Consider the following 20,054-nt stretch of genomic DNA (forward strand, 5'->3'; position numbering starts at 1 on the left):
GTGTCATTCATACATTAAAAATTATTAGGGAAAAAACTGTGAATCCATGGTCTTTAATCTCAGGTGATTTCATTTGGAGATACTCAAAGTGGCACTAAAAAGTCAGTGAACTCGGGGGCGTCAAGTAGCTTAGTTGGTTGAGCATCCGCCCCAGTTTGAGTCCCGCATCGGACAGCCCTTTGCTGCATGTCATTCCCCCTCTCTCTGCCTCCCCATTTCCTGTCTCTCTACTGCACTGTCAATAAAGAAAAAATAATAATAAAGAAAAAAGTCAGTGAACTCTTTGGAACGACCTGGGATTCTGATTGGTTGACTGGTCATGAAATGTGATCTGATTTTCATCTAAGTCTCAGTTCTGGTGGAAACAGCCAGTGACCCTTGGATCTGATAACTGGTTGAACCTCCTTTTGCTCCAATAACCTGAAACCAGCTCTCAGCTGGTACCTTCTGATGAGACCTGCACAATGTTCAGGAGACATGTTGGACCATTCTTCCTTATAGAGCTGCTTCAGCTCTGACATATTCTCAGGATGTGTGAGAGGCTCTCATCAGGTCATTCCACAGCATCTCTGTTGGACTGAGGTCTGGCCTCTGACTGGACCACTCTAGAAGCTGGATTTTCTTTGATTTTTAGGGTCATTGTCTGGCTGCATCAGCAGCTTCTCCTGAGCTTCAGCATGCAGACAGCCATCCTGACATGATCCTAGAAGAGACCTTGATAAACCTGGGAATTTATTTTCCCCTTGATGATGTGGAGCTCTCCAGGTCCAGAGGCAGCAAAGGCCTCTGGGATGATGCTTTCATGTTGGTGTGCAGTTCCCCTTTTTAAACCATACACAGTGCTGCATGTTCTGTTTGATCAGTCTACAACATTTTCCCAGAAGTGTTGTGGAGAGTCAAGCTGCTCTTTGGCAAACTTTGCATATGGCGGACTCATGGACAGAGATGTGAACCAGCTCCAATGTTTCCTTTTAGCCTTTAGCTGTTACTCTGATGTTCTTTGTTACTGTGTTAAATAAATAAAAGTAACTCTACCCACACCTCCAATCTGGTCAGAGTCTCTGAGTCTCTCTTCTTTTACTTACATGATCAAGAATTGTTGATAGATATTCATCAGCCCACAGTTACGTAATCGAATGTCATTCGAATAAAACACTACTACCTTTTTCTTTGAAATGACACACACTTTATTACACAGTAATACCTGGTGGCCTGTTTCATTTATCATAACAAGTATTTGCTTTCACCTTCCATAAATACAAGGACAATACAGGACAGTTTAACAGTCAGAAATTTCAACATCAGCATTTTTCTCAGTGTGAACATTTTTCTCTCAAGTGACAAGAAGTTTCTTTTAGTTTCCATCTTAAATATCATAGTGCAAACAATTTTCACAACAGCAGTACTTTTTACAACTCACACTCGAATTCCTTACACATTAACATCCAGTTTTTCTTTTTCAATTTATTACACTGTAAACTGTTGATGTACTGTATGTTCCTCAGTAAACGACCCAATGGACCTAAGCTAATATGTCCATTCAATTAACGCCCCATATAAGTGCTCCTTCAGCAAGTCGCCTCGGCTGGTGCCTAGCAGCTGACTAAGAGCTAGTACAGACCAGGGGAGTCAGACTGTTTAATTAAAACAAAGCTATCAATGATTGTACAGTAGTATACAGTCATTCATTTCCTTTGGGAAGTGTTAATGACTTGGGGCTGGAGATGGATCTTGGATGGATGGATGGATGGATGGATGGATGGATGGATGGATAAGATGAGGTTCTACTGAAAAAGAAAAGCTCAGATTAGCTCATTAAAAAAAAAAAAAAGTGGAAGAAATTTGAGCTAGCTCTCGTGAAGTGTGAACACACACGTTTTAATGCTAAAGTTGTGTTCACTTCAGATACCGTAGCTAACAAGCATGTAGCTGTCAGAAGCCAGGCATTTCCCACTGTTAAATGTTTGAAACAGCTGCTCCTGAACAGCTACTGTGACAGACTCTGGCTGTAGGCAAATTTAAACTTTCATCAGTCTGCAGTCATTTCTGTCCGTGTGTGTCAGCTGTATTTCATCGGCCCACAGGGCTTCATGAAGGGGGTCATGACAGAGTTGCCACTGAAGTGTTAGCAATAGTTGCCGACAAGATGCCAACCACATGTAACTTGACCAGCCTGCAGTGTATACAATAGACCTAAAGCCTGACTGAGACAGGTGTTAATTTATAGTTATCACCCAACCACTTAACCCTGCTGTCGTTAAGGAAGGAGTGATCTGAAAGCCAATTAGCACCTGGTGACAGTATGCAACACCTTTCTGTCTAGTTTCTGCCAAGATCACAATAGAGGCAGAAGTCTGCAGTAGTTAGTTTGATTTAAACACCTTATGCTCAAGTTACTGTGCACATGGATATACATATTGAAGTCAGTGTTGGTTATATTGGTTTTGCTGGTTTGGCTGCATAAGTTTTTCCGTATGGCAGTAATTCATAATAGTAGCATGGACTATTTTATAACCAGGGGGCATTGTGAATAACCCCCCTGTGGGAATTTACTGAGAAGTAACAAAGGCCTTTAAATAGACCAGCAAATCAGTCCAATGACATGTGATGGGTGCAGCTGTTTGCTACCAAACATAGCAACCTACTCCTGTCTGAACTTGTTTTGTTTTTTTTTGTCAGGAGCAAAAACAACACATCCCAGAGCTCCTTCTAGATGTCTGGCACCTCCCACTTGAGAAGGAAGTGGGTCTGTGTTGGTTCGACAGCACAGTGATGCAGTGGACTGTTGCCTCACAGCAGGGTCTTTAGATTCATTTCAATCAGGAAAGACACAACGTAACATGAACGCAGAAGCTATATTTAATAAAGACTTTCGTGTTGAGCTAATTGATTCAAGAGATATATTGGGATAGAGCCCTGAAAGTAGCCAACAATCTGAGATCCCCCCCTAGGGAGCCTTAGACAGGGCCGTGACATTGGTGGTGCTCCCCGAATTGCCAGTTTTATTAACAAAAAGTCTGATAATTGACAAAAGTCTGAGGATGGGATGCAGATCATCAGCAAGGGCTTGGATATTAATAGGAGTTGATGGATGCTGTTTTAAAATGTCTTGGAAACATTTCTCCCTTGCTTCTGGGATGGATTTTGAAGACATACGATGTGAGGGTACAGGGTTCCCTGTACAGGCTACACAGGGAAAAACACAAGTGCAGACATTTTCCTAAAGATTTTTGCAGATGTTGTTAAAGTGGAACACCTGACAGCCATGACAGCCCAGTTGAGCGGGGAAGACTCAACTGGACTGGAAGGTTTGGACAAAGGTTTGGTGCATGCACTTGGCAGATGTCCATGATTTTGTTAGATGATAAAATGTTTTGACTGTTTTCTGATGGAAGTGGCAGAACAAATGGTCTACCTGTTGCAGATGCAGGAGGGGAGCTAGCAAGATGATGCATGGGAGGAATTTAGCTGGGATGCCAGGTCATCGAAGATGGGCTTCATTGAAGATCTGGGGTTTTTGACAAGCCAGGGGAAGAGCGCCGAGAGGACGAAGGATCTTTCCAGTGCTTGGAGGCCATGTTGGACATGGTGTTGGTAAACTGGTAAGCGGCATAGACTGCAATGACAGCTGAGAGAGAGAGAGAGAGAGAGAGAGAGAGAGAGAGAGAGAGAGAGAGAGAGAGAGAGAGAGGTAAGGTATGTTGATCACAAATCTAAAGCCTAAAATGTTCTTACCAGATAAACTTATCAACTGCCTCATCTCATGGTGTTTGTTACGGACAGTCCATGAGGACAGATGTCTAATAAGACCCCCCCACCACCACCACCACCACCACTCAGACGTTGATCAGAAAGATTGTTCCTATCAATCACCCTCTTGATTACTCAGTCGTGACCACATGTAACTTAACTGGCCCACCCAAGGTGCTTGGGTACCTTGGTGACCACAAATCAGAGTAAATGAGATATTTAAATAGACTGAAAGTTGAGAGCAGCTGATGCTGGAATGCAGTTTACAGTGGCATAGAAACAAAGGATCTTGATTTGCCCTCTTGTCTACAAGTGGTCTCAGTGTGATTTCAGGGTCAGTCTCCCGTGTTGACAAGGATCCTGGTGGTCCGTGAATTGTGGTTCTGAATCACTGATTCTCGACCTTGAGGTGGTCCTTTGAGATGGTGCATATGCCTGCTGTGCAAAGCTATGGAGGTGTATTGATCCAGGTACAAACGACTTTAAGATGACTCAGGTCATGGTCGATGTCCAAGAAAGATGAAATATTTAATGAAATGTTTTGACACTTAATTATTGCAACTGTGACACCATTGGTCACAGTTGCCCACATACTACATAATGGGGCTGTTAGTGGGGAGCCACCACATTAATGAATAAATTAAAAATGAATCTGAACTTCAGATAAGGTATATTTACTTTACTTCTCCTCACAGGCAATAAATGGAATCTGGTTTCTGTCCACGACCAGTCCTCACTTGGAAAATTTTTTTCAACACATGAGTTGAGAGAAAAAAGAAAAGTGTGGTAGAATTAGAGATAGAGTAGTTTGTGCTATGTGAGTCATGGACGAGTTATGCTGGAGAAAGTTCCTGGCGCTACTCCCATAAAATCACATTATTTGGACATGAGAGGTAGTGACAAACAAGCAGAGAGGGCAGCCAGACATCATGAGAGCCATAGAGGGCCCTGTCACGATGAAAGTGATGGCGATTACCACAGAGTGTGTGCGTGGGCGTGTGTGTGTGTGTATGGAAGTAGTGTACCTGTTGATGTGTGTGTGTTGTGTGTGTGTATTAGTAAACAGGTCAGGGTGGTGCCCTTGGCCTTGTAAGGCAGGGTTATCTGGGGTTATATATTTGATTCCTGCCTACCCTACAGGTCTAGTAGCTGCTTCTTCTTCACCTGGCCTTTGTAAGTCTGCACAACTAGTTTGTATTTTGTATTCAAAGATTCCATTTTTCATACGCTATCTTTCTATTGCCTAAACCGAAGGGAAAATATTTTCCAACTTCTCTCATTTTACAAAATAGAGGTGATAGGAAGGAACAATTTTTTAAATTTGAAACATAGTTAAAACAGGAGTGACATACATGCCTAACAAGATGTATGACATAATTTGTTAAAAGGCCAGTAGGTATACTTAATCCAGGACCAGGTTAGACAAATCATCCTAAAACAAGAGACCTCTAACTCCCACTGATGCTGATGTGAGTAAGCTCATGCTGATGTTTTACTCAGAATGTCTTACTTACATTTCTCTCTGTCCACTGCAGGTGGATCACTGGTTTAATCTCCGCAGCCTGAGCTCATCTGTCATCTGAGTTGAACTCACAGGTAAATTCTCTGTTCCTAGTGTCTTCTTAGCAATATTATAGAGCTAAAGACTGATCTAAGATGGCTTTATTCTTCTGTAGCTCATCAGTACATATAAGAGCCTATGGATCCTGACAGAGGGGTTTTAGACAATCATTGTTTAGATAAATAAAAAGATAAACTTCATTGATCCCATGAGGGAAACTGTCAAATTTCTCTCAAAGTTGAAACAGTTAAAATCCAAATGGAGAGGAAAAGAGTGAAGAAAGAAAAATAAGATTAGAAGAAAAATAGTTTTTGCTTGAAACAGATGTGATGGCAAACTGTCAGATACAGACAGGGTGAAGCCTTACTCATCTCTTACCGACTGTATGTTAGTGCAGCCATGGGGGACGCAGAGATGGCTGTGTTTGGGGCAGCTGCCTCGTACCTGAGGAAGTCGGACAGGGAGCGTATGGAGGCCTCCATGCGTCCCTTCGACATAAAGAAGGAATGCTTTGTCCCGGATCCAGTGGAAGAGTTTGTGAAGGGAACCATCTCCAGCCGAGAAGGAGACAAGGCCATTGTAGAGACACAGAATGGGAAGGTCAGTGGTTACAATTTACCATTCAGGCATTTAGTTTTAATTTTTGACAGCATGTGATGGTCTTATCATAGGTGCAATGATTAAATTACAAGCGGAAAAAAGTCTATAACAATATAAGTTATTCCAGACTCCCAAATATCTTTGTGAATTCACTAATTCACAACAAAAAGGTAATTATTTAATGTCAAATAAATGTAACTGTTGCCTTAACATACCCAGCATGTAAGAAGTTACGAACAGTCAGAACCAGAGACTGTTCCACTTCATTCTCAAGTGCGGTGAAAAATAACTGAATCTATTTAGCTTTTGATTAACAGGTTTAACTCCAGTCACCAAGCCAGTTAGAGCGGCACAAGAAACACATTATATCATATTAGAAGTTTGAGTGTGAGTCTATGTGCGAGTCCTTGACTGGGGAGCAAGTGTTAATCTGAGTGTAAATCTATGTGTAATTTAAACTGTCTATCCTTAAGTGAGTGTGAATACAAGTTCAAATGGGATCCGGAGTACTGCTGCAATTAAAGTGTCTCCAGTCACTGCACTGAGCAGCTGAGTGATGAAATGAGGCATTGCTGCCATCTGGCAATAACAATGTGTGGCAATGCTTTGTAATGCTACACTGGCAATGTTGACGATAATAACGTTGCCTGAATGTTTTCTTACAACTCATAAAAAGAACATTTCAATGTCAAAATTGTTTGACCATTACATATTAATCAGAAACCTGTGTTGGTTTTCCTCAGACTGTGACCGTCAAAGACTGTGACATCCTGCAACAGAATCCTCCAAAGTTTGACAAGATCGAGGACATGGCCATGTTGACTTTCCTCCATGAACCAGCTGTGCTGTTTAACCTCAAAGAACGTTATGCAGCATGGATGATCTATGTGAGTAGATCAAGCCAATAACCAATAAACATTCCTTCTCAAAGCATGGTTTATAAAAATTTGGTTGCACAAACTCAAACTGTGTAGAATGAACCTTTTGCTCAAACCTATCTAGATGCCATATAACAGTATATTTATGCTCATATAAAATGTGTACATGTTTAATTTTGCATTTTTTAATATTGCTCTATAGGCATTAGTTTTCCATTCAAAGTTTCCATATTTAACACCTTTCTGGTTTCAAGTGTTGATCTATAAGAAGATATATTTCTGGTCTGTGGAAAAGAACAAAAAAATCATCTCAATGTAGTTTTAAATGTTCTCTCTCAGGGCTCTAGTAACAACAGGTTGGTGAGCCAATCAGAAGAGAGGAGGCTCTGTGCCTCTCTTCTGATTGGCTGACTGTTTTCCGAGTCATCGAAAAAAATATAGCAGATTTCAGGTAAAACACACAGAGAAACCAAATCCTGCAAGGCTGGATGGTGGGTCCAGGTGGGCGGGGCTCTTTTAGGGTTGTGGAGAGGGAAATAGAATCAAAACACAGCAAAGTTTTAATTTATAAATGGCAAAGATCTGATGCCAAAATAGTAACCACGTTGAAATGACTGTGTTTTTCTCATAGACCTACTCTGGGCTATTCTGTGTGACTGTCAACCCCTATAAGTGGCTGCCAGTCTACAACCAAGATGTGGTTACTGCCTACAGAGGAAAGAAGAGAACTGAAGCTCCTCCTCATATCTTCTCCATCTCTGACAATGCCTACCAGTACATGTTGGCAGGTACAGACTGATAAGACAGATATTTGTTTTGGGTAACTTTTATTACACATAACATATGCTGAAACTTGATTAACAAAATTGTACTCTGCATCTTTGTTTTTTGTAGACCGTGAAAACCAGTCAATCCTGATCACGTGCGTAATATCTTATACTTAAAAAGCACCCATGACAGTATATATGCTCTGAAATGAAATATCATTCTACATTTACCACTGTAAGTATTGATCATTGACTTTGCAATTACAGTGGAGAATCTGGTGCAGGAAAGACTGTCAACACAAAGCGAGTCATCCAGTATTTTGCAAGTATTGCAGCTGGAAACTTTAAGAAAGACCCCAATGCCAAAGACAAGGTAAATAAGCTCTGTCAAATGTGTGATTTGTTGGAAGGGGTTCTGTTGAGCCTTAAACTGGGTAAAACTACAGATTACATAAGTGTACAACAAAAATTTGAGAAGAGAAGAGTGTTAACACCAATCTCTTATCTTCTTTAACTAAAATGGAAGAGCTGTAGATTTGCTCAGTGCATTGGTGACAAATCCAACTTAAAAAACACAAATTCATTAAAACGTCTTTCCTAGTTTTTCACTGAAAATGGCAACTGTGTTACATCATTTGTAGGTTAAGAGGTTAATCAAACTTTCAAAAAATGGAATGATATCACATGATGCCACCAGAGGCTGCTGAAGTCTCTTCGTGTAGCTTTAAAGACAGTATTCCTCTGTGACAGGGAACCCTGGAGGATCAAATCATCCAGGCTAACCCTGCTCTGGAGGCCTTTGGTAATGCCAAGACCATCAGGAATGACAACTCCTCTAGATTTGTGAGTATCTAATCTTGGTTTGATTGTATTGTCATCATTATGTATCCAGTTCCCATGAAAACACAATCAGTAGCAGGAGCAGATATCAAAGTAAACTTTATCCTTTCAGGGTAAATTCATCCGAATCCATTTTGATACCAGGGGAAAGTTGGCCTCTGCTGATATTGAAACCTGTAAGAACAAACATGCTTATCATACTTACACAAATTATAGAAATACTATTTATGTTTCGTAATATAGTTGGTTTAACTCCTGACAGTATCCTCACTTGTATTTGTCAATTGTCAGACCTTCTGGAGAAGTCTCGTGTGACCTTCCAGCTCAAGGCTGAGAGGGATTACCATATTTTCTACCAGATTCTGTCCAACGAGAAGCCTGAACTCCTGGGTTAGTATAGTTCATAGGGAAGAAAAAGTAAAAAGAAAACACCAGGCTGCCATTGGCTTTGTATTGTGGTAATGTGTCCATCAGTCTGACCTTTCCTCACCCTCTCTGTGTGTCCTCCAGAGATGCTGTTGATCACAAACAATCCCTATGACTATGCCTTCATCTCTCAGGGGGAAACCCAAGTGGCCTCCATTAATGATTCAGAGGAACTGATGGCAACAGACGTCAGGCTCTCACTCATTACTCTTTTTAGATATTTACATTTAACTCAAATTTAATCACAATGACTGAATGAGTTAGTGAAATTTAGACAGTTATTAAGTTCTCAAATTATTATTTCATCAAAATTACACTATCCACATCAATGTTGAGAACTTATTACGTGTGCTCTCCCACAGAGCGCCTTTGATGTGTTGGGCTTCACTCAAGAGGAAAAGAACTCTGTTTACAAGCTGACTGGTGCCATCATGCATTATGGTAACATGAAGTTCAAGCAGAAGCAGCGAGAGGAGCAGGCAGAGGCTGATGGCACTGAAGGTAAGAGAGGCTCTGTTTGTCAGGCCGGCTCAGAACAAATGCAGAGAGTTTCACAGTATTTCCTTTCCTTCTTCAGATGCTGACAAATCATCTTATCTGATGGGCCTGAACTCTGCTGACCTCATCAAAGGTCTCTGTCACCCAAGAGTCAAAGTAGGAAATGAGTGGGTCACCAAAGGACAAACTGTCGCCCAGGTAAGAAATTAGAAAATGTGTCTCAAAAGCTTGTTATCCATGAGGGAAATGCTCTACACTGATTAAGGAACAGATCGTGTTGTCTGCCTGGCTTCTGTTGCAGAGGCTAAATATTTGCAAGAAAAAAAGTGTACAAAAATTAATTTGGATGCATAAGCTTAAATGTAATTCTGTTCTCCAGGTGAACTATGCTGTTGGAGCTCTATCCAAAGCTGTTTATGAGAGGATGTTCCTGTGGATGGTGGTGAGAATCAACCAGTCACTGGAGACCAGGCAGCCTCGCCAGTACTTTATTGGTGTGCTGGACATCGCTGGATTTGAGATCTTTGATGTGAGTGACTACAGTAAACCAGACCTCTTTAAACATAATAAGAATCATTAGATAATAAATAAATTGGTCTTTTTTTGCTTTCCAGTTCAACACATTTGAGCAGCTGTGCATCAACTTCACCAATGAAAAACTGCAACAGTTTTTCAACCACCACATGTTTGTGCTGGAGCAGGAAGAGTACAAGAAAGAGGGCATTGAATGGACCTTCATAGATTTTGGTATGGATTTGCAGGCCTGTATTGACCTGATTGAAAAGGTGAGGGACAGGCTAAATGTTCAGACATGAATACAATAAATAAAAATGTGGTCTGTTTTCTAAACCATGGATTTTTTCATCTCTTCAGCCCATGGGTATCATGTCCATCCTTGAAGAGGAGTGCATGTTTCCCAAAGCCTCTGATACCACCTTTAAAGCTAAGCTCTATGACAATCATCTGGGGAAATCCAACAACTTCCAGAAGCCCAGAATTGTCAAAGGAAAACCAGAGGCCCATTTTGCCCTGATGCACTACGCTGGAACTGTTGATTATAATATCATGAACTGGCTGGTGAAGAACAAGGATCCTCTGAATGAGACTGTTGTAGGACTCTACCAGAAGTCAAATCTCAAGCTGTTGAGTATCCTCTTCGCAAATTATGCTGGAGCTGATTCAGGTACAATGGTGTGAATTTCTTCTTTGGAGATTACAATGGTTTTTAGTATAGCTTTAACCTTGCACAATTTGTTTTAATAGTTTCGGGTGAAGGTACTGAAGGTAAAAAAGAGAAGAAAAAGAAGGGATCATCATTTCAGACTGTGTCTGCTCTTCATAGGGTACTGTATATGATTCCTCTCATTCTAGGATGTGGTAGTTTGTACATAAAAGTACACCACAATGTCTAAATGTATTCTTCACCATATTAAAGGAAAACCTGAACAAGCTGATGACCAACTTGAGGTCTACTCACCCTCACTTTGTACGCTGCATCATCCCCAACGAGACCAAGACTCCTGGGGCCATGGAGAATCCTCTGGTGATGCACCAGCTGCGCTGTAACGGTGTGCTGGAAGGCATCAGGATCTGCAGAAAGGGCTTCCCCAACAGGATCCTCTACGGAGATTTCAAACAGAGGTATTATCTCGCGCCATTTTGCTGTTACTGTATAATTCCAAAAGAAAATAGAAATAAAAGTCTTTCTTGATTTTCTAGATATCGCATCCTGAATCCTGCTGCCATCCCCGACGGTCAGTTCATTGACAGCAGGAAGGGAGCTGAGAAACTTCTCGGGTCTCTGGATATTGATCACAATCAATACAAGTTTGGACACACCAAGGTATCATCTGAAATTGTTCTGACATTGGAAAAAGTAACCAAAAGTGATATATCATTCTGGTAGATGAGGAAGAAGATGGCAAAAAGTAATACACCCATCCCTGTTTTTAGGTGTTCTTTAAGGCTGGACTGCTGGGTCTGCTTGAGGAGATGAGAGACGAGCGTCTCTCCAAAATCATCACTGCTATTCAAGCCAGATCCCGTGGTGTTTTGTCTCGTATTGAGTATCAGAAGATGGTGGAACGCAGGTATCAAGCTAATATTGGTCATTAAAGATTCAACGGTTTGTGGTATGTGATTTATACATTTAACTAAAACCTTTCATATAATTAAAAAAACCTTCTAGAGAGGCACTATTGGTGATCCAGTGGAATGTCCGCTCTTTTATGGGGGTCAAGAATTGGCCCTGGATGAAGCTGTTCTTTAAGATCAAACCTCTGCTGAGATCTGCTGAGGCAGAAAAGGAGATGGCCAACATGAAGGAAGAATTCCTGAAATTGAAAGAAGCTTATGCAAAGTCTGAAGCTCGTAGGAAGGAACTAGAGGAAAAAATGGTATCACTTCTCCAAGAGAAGAATGACCTGCAGCTCCAAGTCCAAACGGTGAGAATGGCACTATAGCGATGTTTTCCTTTGAACCTGTTATTACAGTATGTGCTAATGAGACAAAATTTTGGCAGGAGCAAGATAATCTCTGTGATGCTGAAGAAAGATGCGAAGGACTGATCAAAAACAAAATCCAACTGGAGGCAAAATCCAAAGAGCTGACAGAAAGGCTGGAGGATGAGGAGGAGATGAACGCTGAACTGACGGCCAAGAAGAGGAAGCTGGAGGATGAGTGCTCTGAATTAAAGAAGGACATTGACGACTTAGAGTTAACTCTGGCTAAAGTGGAGAAAGAGAAGCACGCCACTGAGAACAAGGTACAACAACTAACTTAACCATTTGTTACAACCAAAAAGTCCTCAAAACCTGAGCGAACATATAGGTTGTTTTTATCAATCCTCTGATATGACCTATGGCGGCATGTGTACCAGACCTTTGTTGTCATTGTTACCATAATAACAATGTGGCTAACTTTGTCGAATGGATAATCGAAACAACATAAACTGCTACTGTCACATGAGAATCGAACACTGCTCTACTGTGTCATATATCTGTGTTTTGTTTACCCATCCACCCACCACAACCTCTACCCACTGCAGACTTGTCATAATTACTACGGCCGCTTTTACAGGAGGACAGTCTGCCACAGATTAGCAGCTTAATGAAACAATAATGCCTCTTTTAATGGTTTACAGGTAAAGAACATGACTGAGGAGATGGCAGCTCTGGATGAAATCATTGCCAAGTTAACCAAGGAAAAGAAAGCCTTACAGGAAGCTCATCAGCAAACACTGGATGACCTGCAGAGTGAAGAAGACAAAGTCAACACTCTGACCAAGGCCAAAGCCAAGCTGGAGCAGCAAGTGGATGATGTATGTACCCATATCATAATTATAGTACATAGTATATCATCCAAGTATTAATAATTAAGCAATTCACAAATGTTGTAATCATATTGCATTAAGCTTGAAGGGTCTCTTGAGCAAGAGAAGAAGGTTCGAATGGACCTTGAGAGAGCCAAGAGGAAGTTGGAGGGAGACTTAAAGCTGAGCCAGGAGACTGTAATGGATCTAGAAAATGACAAGCAGCAGCTGGAGGAGCGACTGAAAAAGTACAGATTCATTTTTATATTAGTTATTCATTATCTCTTGTTTTAATAAACCAACACTGACTAAAAAAAATTCTGCAGGAAAGACTTTGAAATCAGTCAGCTGAATGGCAAAATTGAAGATGAACAGGCCATAATCTCTCAACTCCAGAAGAAGTTGAAAGAGCTGCAGGTAAAACAAAGTGATTCAGTAGTTAATCATCATCAATTAAGTGTAAACGATTTTGTGAAACATTGCTACATTTAAACATGTTGTTCTGACATTAGGCTCGTGTAGAGGAGCTGGAAGAAGAGCTTGAGGCAGAGCGAGCTGCTCGAGCCAAAGTGGAGAAGCAGAGAGCAGACTTGGCCAGAGAGCTGGAGGAGATCAGTGAGAGGCTGGAGGAGGCTGGTGGAGCAACATCTGCCCAGATTGAGATGAACAAGAAGAGGGAGGCTGAGTTCCAGAAACTCCGCAGAGACCTTGAAGAGGCCACTCTGCAGCATGAAGCCACCGCTGCCACGCTCAGGAAGAAACAAGCTGACAGTGTTGCTGACCTGGGGGAGCAGATTGACAACCTGCAGAGAGTCAAGCAGAAACTGGAGAAGGAGAAGAGTGAGCTCAGACTGGAACTGGATGATGTGGTTGCCAGCATGGAGCAGATGGTTAAGGCTAAGGTACATGTGCTTGAAGATGCTCAAGACAAATTTACAGACTGGCAGAACCAACTGGCAACCTGGTTGTTGGTTTTAATTGAATCATAAGTTAATACCAAGAAGTGAGGCAATATTAGCAAACTGTCTACTTGTACATCTCTTCCTTAAATTTGTTGCTATTACTAGAGAAAGTAAGGATGGCAGTGGTGAGGAAGTGAGAAGTTACTTCATGTGTCCATTTCCTGCTGCACTTTGCAGTTAACTAGGATGGGTTAAAATACCCATAAACATCTTCTGCATTTCTAAGCTTAATTTGTAAAAGCAAAATAATCATAGTCGACATTTTTCAGCCACTTATCTTAAATGTTGCCCCATTTCATTTGAATAGTAGTAAACAGTGACTATGAACTATAATATATTTATTTTGAAGACTAACTTGGAGAAGACCAGCAGAACTCTGGAGGATCAAATGAATGAATACAGAAGCAAGTGTGATGAATATCAGAGATCCCTTAATGACTTCACCACTCAGAGAGCTAAGCTCCAAGCTGAGAATGGTTCGTATTATGCTCTTTTCACTTCAAATGAAAAAACTTGGTTGTTGTAGAAGAATGCTACTCTGAGACGTTTGCCTTTCTAGGTGAGTTATCAAGACAGATGGAGGAGAAAGAATCTCTTATTTCTCAGCTGACTAGAGGAAAGACTTCCTACAGTCAACAACTTGAAGATCTGAAAAGACAACTTGAGGAGGAAATAAAGGTATGGAGATAGAAAAACCTGTTAATTCATCTGTAAGGCTCAAAAAAAGTTGCATGTCCGAGTGAAATATTATCTATGTTAATCCAGGCCAAGAATGCATTAGCCCATGCAGTGCAGTCTTCTCGTCATGACTGTGAGCTGCTTAGGGAGCAGTTTGAGGAGGAGCAGGAGGCCAAGGCTGAACTGCAGCGCGGCATGTCAAAGGCAAACTCTGAGGTGGCTCAGTGGAGAACTAAGTATGAAACTGATGCCATCCAGAGGACTGAGGAACTGGAGGAGGCCAAGTGAGTAAAACAGATTTTCAATCAATCAATCTGGCAAAGTTTCAAATCAATTAACTCTGAATAAATGATATTGTAATCCAGGAAAAAGCTGGCTCAGCGTCTGCAAGATGCTGAGGAGGCTGTTGAAGCAGTGAATGCTAAATGCTCCTCTCTGGAGAAGACCAAACACAGACTGCAGAATGAGATTGAAGATCTCATGGTGGATGTGGAGAGGTCTAATGCTGCTGCTGCTGCTCTGGACAAGAAGCAAAGAAACTTTGACAAGGTAGAGTTGGTTGAGGTGTGGTTTCTTTTTAATGAATCACATCCATTTTTATATGATTTGAGGAGTTTTCCTGTCTCCTTAGGACGATAAATTTGGAATGTACATCGATACACTACTTCCTTAGAATCATGTGGCTACACAGCTTAGTGATGAAGAAGGCTTTCAACCTGGATTTTTATGCACAACCTGAGATTTCAAAGTGTTGTTACAGTGCAAATAGTTTCCTCAAATAAGGCACATTTGCTAAACCGTCGAGAGCTCAGTGTGGGAATTTAAACTTGAAATCATACAACTTGTATCTCAATGTCTAGGTCCTGTCTGAGTGGAAGCAGAAATATGAGGAGTGTCAGTGTGAGCTGGAGAGCTCTCAGAAGGAAGCCAGGTCTCTGAGCACTGAGCTCTTCAAACTGAAGAACTCCTATGAAGAATCTCTTGAACATCTGGAGACCCTGAAGAGAGAGAACAAGAACCTTCAGGGTAATATATCAATCAATATGTTATAGCAGGCAATCCGTACACATTGCAGGTGCCAAAAAAAGCTAACGAAATGCAACTATTTCCATACACAGAGGAGATATCTGACCTCACTGAGCAACTTGGTGAGGGAGGAAAAACTATTCATGAGTTGGAGAAGGTTCGTAAGCAGCTTGAGCAGGAAAAAAGTGAGATTCACACAGCCCTTGAGGAAGCAGAGGTAAGACTAAAACCTCAAATCCAAAGTTAGTTTCTCAAGTGTACACTCACTGAGCACTTTATTAGGAACACAGTCCGAGTATTATTATGATGGACGTAGCCAGTAGAAGATGGTGAACTGTGGCCATAAAGGGTTAAACATGGTCAGCAACAATACTCAGATAGACTGTGGGATTCAAACCATGAACACTTGACACACTTTGGGCCTTTTAATACCATGAGTGATAGGTACTGTGCCAAGAGAACATTCCTCAACACCATTACATCACCACCAGTCTGGACTACTGACACAAGGCAGGTTGGGTCCATGGGTTATGCTGTTTACACCAAATTCTGACACTATAATCTGCTACCTCGGTAGGAAATGAAATTCATCAGACCAGGTTACGTATATTCAGTCTTTAGCTGCCCGGTTTTGGTGAGTCTGTGCCCACTGCAGCCTTACATTTCTATTCTTGCCTGTCCGCCTCAATGTTAGACATGTTGTTCATTCTGAGAAGCTTCTCTGCTCACCACAGTTGTAAAGAGTGGTTCTCTGAGTGACCGTACCTGATGGTATGATGGTATGATATGAATATGCAGGGGTATGGGTGTTCTCAATGAAGCGCTTGGTGAGTGTATATGCATAGTTTCAAAATGAAGCTGTAATTTGGAGAATTTTTGGCGAAATATATATAAGATTTGCTAAACTTCTGATGTCTATCTTAGTGTTCTCTTGAGCATGAGGAGGGGAAGATTCTGAGAGCCCAGCTGGAGTTCAACCAGGTGAAGGCAGACATGGAGCGTAAAATCGCTGAAAAAGATGAGGAGATGGAACAGAGCAAGAGGAACCTGCATAGGACCATCGAGACCCTGCAGAGTTCTCTTGAGGCCGAGACTCGCAGCAGGAATGAGGCTCTGCGTCTGAAGAAGAAAATGGAGGGAGACCTCAATGAGATGGAGATCCAACTCAGCCAAGCCAACAGGCAGGCAGCAGAGGCCCAGAAACAACTGAAGGCTGTTCACGCGCATCTGAAGGTAAAAAAAAAAGAGGGGGATGTAACTTTTCATTTTTCTGCCATCGTTACAATGGTATTTTTGTAACTGGAGGCTTTGAAAATTTAACAGGATGCGCAGCTCCAGCTTGATGACGCTATTCGAGCCAGTGATGACATGAGAGAAAACGTTGCCATTGTTGAGAGACGCAACAACCTGCTTCAGGCTGAGCTGGAGGAACTGAGGGCTGCTCTGGAGCAAACTGAGAGAAGTCGCAAACTTGCTGAGCAAGAGCTGCTGGATGTTAGTGAGAGGGTGCAGCTTCTGCACTCACAGGTATGGCAGATACTACACTTAGAATTTGTATTACTTTTTTAAAATTGTTTTATAGTATACTGCATACAATAACTGACTTAATTGTACAACAAAAGAACACCAGCCTGATAAATCACAAGAAGAAGCTGGAGGCTGATGCATCCCAGCTTCAAACTGAAGTGGAAGAAGCACTGCAGGAGTGCAGAAATGCTGAAGAGAAGGCCAAGAAGGCCATTACTGATGCTGCCATGATGGCAGAGGAGCTAAAGAAAGAGCAGGACACCAGCGCTCACCTGGAGCGTATGAAGAAGAACATGGAGCAAACCATTAAAGACCTGCAGCACCGTCTGGATGAAGCTGAACAGATCGCCATGAAGGGAGGCAAGAAGCAGGTGCAGAAGCTCGAGGCCAGGGTGAGTATCTCTGTCACATTTGTAATTTGAGTTATTTTTGGTCAGCAGTGATGTTGAGTAAGTTATTAAAAAAGTTACCTGCACAATCTTGTCCCTTACCAGGTGAGGGAGCTGGAGAATGAAGTGGAGATGGAGCAGAAAAAAAGCAGTGAAGCTGTGAAGGGCGTCCGTAAATATGAGCGCCGCATCAAGGAACTTACCTATCAGGTTTGTACCATCTAGGTACCTTCATTAATCTGCACGTGTGGTTAATTATCTTTAAGGAAATTAAGTTTGTAACCTTGATTTCCACAGACCGAGGAAGACCGCAAGAATCTTGCCCGACTCCAAGATCTGGTGGACAAGCTGCAGCTGAAAGTTAAATCATACAAGAGATCTACTGAGGAGGCTGTGAGTGTGGAAATGTGTGAAGTGTTGTCCTCATGTGTCAGTCTATAATTAGTTTAATATAACTACTTTAATTACTTTGTTTAATTTAACTTCGACAGGAGGAACAGGCTAATACTCATCTTGGCAAGTTCCGCAAGCTGCAGCATGAGCTGGACGAGGCTGAGGAGCGGGCTGACATCGCCGAGTCTCAGGTCAACAAGCTGCGTGCCAAGAGCCGTGATGTGGGCTCCAAGGTAAGAAGCATGCATTCTGTAGCAGGTGCACAGCATCTGATGCTGACACATGCTGCCCTCTGTTGGCTACTCTTGGCTAGTTGTATGCTACTCTGCTATTCAGTTATTATCACATATTGTGTTATGCCAACTGCAGAGCTTCCATATTATCTATAATTTCTCTCTACGTTAATTGCTTTGTGGTACTAAAGCAACACTAATCTGATGAGCTAACAGCTGTTTCTCTCTGTTTTCTTTCCTTCCATTTTTCATGGCTGCAACAGAAAGGGTTTGATGAGGAGTGAAGCTTTGGAGCCTTCAGAAATACTTTCCCCTTCTGTGTGCTGTAGATCCCCTCAACTATCACTATTCACCACCTGTAGTGCTTAATAAAATCTCATCAAGCTGTTGCACATCATTATTGTATTCTTCTCTATTTTTTTCTCTCTTTTCTTTGAGAATGAGTGGTATCATAGGACATTGTACAGGAAATCTTGTATGGGGGGGGGGGGGGGGGGGGGGCACATGACTTGACTCAAGTCAGACTAAAGTCACAAATTTGAGGACTTCAGACGTGCCTGGACTTGATGTTGACTTGGTATTCATCAGACTTGAGACTTGACTCTTTTGAAACATGATTTCTATTGTGATTCCGCCAAACCTGGCAGCCTGCACCAGACCAGCAGAGGCCATGGGGATGTACGGTGGCCCTCAGAGCTTAACGCACTGCAGCTTAAGAAAACACATGCAAATAGACAAAACACAAACATCTCCATCAATTTGACAACACGTGCTGCAAATACTCACAACACAACAGAAGTGTTTCTGATGGACCCAGAAGTGATGAGGGGGCAGCCCGGTGGGTCGCCGGGTAGAGCGCGTACTATAAGAGTGTAGCCCTAACTGCAGTGGCGGTTCGAGTCTGACCCGTGGCCCCTTGCTGCTTCTCTCTCTCTCTTTCTCTCTCACTCTCTGACTTTCCTATCTCTCTCTCACTATTGGAATTAAGGCAAAAAATAACTTTAAACCTTAAAAAGTGATTAACTTTTTGGGACACACTTCAAAAGTCACAAGTGTGAACAACAAGTGCATCTTAGTCGGGTTCATCACTTTTTAGAGTCCCCTGTAAACACTTCCATTGTGTTGTGTGTATTAGCAACAGATGTGTTGTCAAGTTGATCAAGATGTTTCTAAATTTGTTTGTGTTTTGTCTGTTGCATGTGTTTTCTTAACAACCTCTGAACTTCAGTATATTATATTGACTGGTCAGTATCAACAAATAAGTTATAGTATTTGTATTTTGAATTAAAACATATACACACATACACACACATACACACATGAACATAAAGCTACATGCATATGCACATACACCAATCAGCCATAACATTAAAACAGGTGACTGGCTTTAAAGTTGTGATTGATCTGTGTATTTTTTGACTGAGTCAAGCCATGAAGCCGTGGAAAATAATTCAAACTACAAATTAAGTTTTAAATTTAATTACTAATGATTCAGTATGAACTCTAAAAAACAGGCAACGGTTATAAACCAACTATAAAACAGTTACCTGTTTTAATGTTGTGGCTGATTGGTGTATATAGTATTAAAACTAAGGTAACCAATAAAATTGACCATCAATTTATGTAAAATGAAGAGTCACTGTCATTATCTTCTTCAGTACATTAAGTGGATTGTGATGGGATAAAATATTTTGAGGTAAATTATGATGTAAACCAGGCATCAAAATGGGGATGGTGAAGCAGTAAGAGCAGAGTTAGGCCTGAACAGGAAAACTCAGGGACCCATGAATTGTGGTGAAAATTAGTAAGTTGAGGTAAAGTGATAGCTAAAATAGAGAGAGATAAAACAAATCTCCTGTTCTTAAAATAGAGTTACAGAAAGCCCAAGAGCCTGGGCCTCAAGGTCAACAGCAAACCAGTGCTTATACTCAGGCCCACCATAATACCACACATAATCACTTTCAGCTGGTCACTGGATTCCTGCTCAAGTCCGTCTGTTCCTCAAAGGGGTGAGGGAGGATTTCAGAGAATTAGTAATCAAATATTATAATAGTTCATATAGGCTACTGAAATAAATAAAAACAAACTACACTCAGATGACTTTCCCTGCATTTAATGGTACATTTATATATAATTAAGCGTGTTAATCTGAATTTAATTTCTTGGATTATGCCCCTTCATTTTTTAAAATATCTTTAGGAAAATTTATTCTAAGA

The 20,054-nt window shown here is 41.4% G+C and overlaps 1 protein-coding gene and 1 long non-coding RNA gene across 3 annotated transcripts; one reads left to right on the forward strand and one right to left on the reverse strand.

Moving 5' to 3' along the window:
- Positions 1 to 1,170: 1,170 nt before the first annotated feature.
- Positions 1,171 to 5,828, reverse strand: LOC130179080 (uncharacterized). 2 transcript variants are annotated; one of them, XR_008829229.1, is made up of 3 exons: positions 5,690 to 5,828; positions 3,416 to 3,628; positions 1,171 to 1,784 (listed from the first exon to the last, which is right to left on the reverse strand). It is a non-coding gene; the product is annotated as an uncharacterized LOC130179080 (long non-coding RNA). The 2 variants fall into 2 exon arrangements; XR_008829230.1 differs by having other exon boundaries at positions 1,171 to 1,787.
- Positions 5,696 to 18,235, forward strand: LOC130179078 (myosin-7-like). The gene is made up of 37 exons (XM_056391819.1): positions 5,696 to 5,911; positions 6,655 to 6,798; positions 7,421 to 7,577; positions 7,684 to 7,711; positions 7,824 to 7,929; positions 8,307 to 8,399; positions 8,509 to 8,572; positions 8,688 to 8,786; positions 8,907 to 9,010; positions 9,185 to 9,323; positions 9,400 to 9,518; positions 9,700 to 9,849; positions 9,935 to 10,105; positions 10,194 to 10,503; positions 10,584 to 10,663; positions 10,756 to 10,961; positions 11,040 to 11,163; positions 11,274 to 11,410; positions 11,509 to 11,764; positions 11,842 to 12,084; positions 12,463 to 12,639; positions 12,733 to 12,878; positions 12,957 to 13,047; positions 13,143 to 13,532; positions 13,942 to 14,068; positions 14,152 to 14,270; positions 14,358 to 14,554; positions 14,636 to 14,819; positions 15,131 to 15,296; positions 15,389 to 15,513; positions 16,221 to 16,529; positions 16,620 to 16,823; positions 16,919 to 17,215; positions 17,318 to 17,422; positions 17,510 to 17,605; positions 17,704 to 17,838; positions 18,102 to 18,235. The coding sequence occupies exons 1-37, from the start codon at positions 5,711 to 5,713 to the stop codon at positions 18,120 to 18,122; spliced, it is 5,820 nt and encodes a 1,939-aa protein (XP_056247794.1). The 5' UTR covers positions 5,696 to 5,710; the 3' UTR covers positions 18,123 to 18,235.
- Positions 18,236 to 20,054: the final 1,819 nt, after the last annotated feature.

The sequence above is a fragment of the Seriola aureovittata genome, chromosome 12 (assembly GCF_021018895.1).
Source record: "Seriola aureovittata isolate HTS-2021-v1 ecotype China chromosome 12, ASM2101889v1, whole genome shotgun sequence".
Lineage (NCBI taxonomy): Eukaryota > Metazoa > Chordata > Actinopteri > Carangiformes > Carangidae > Seriola > Seriola aureovittata.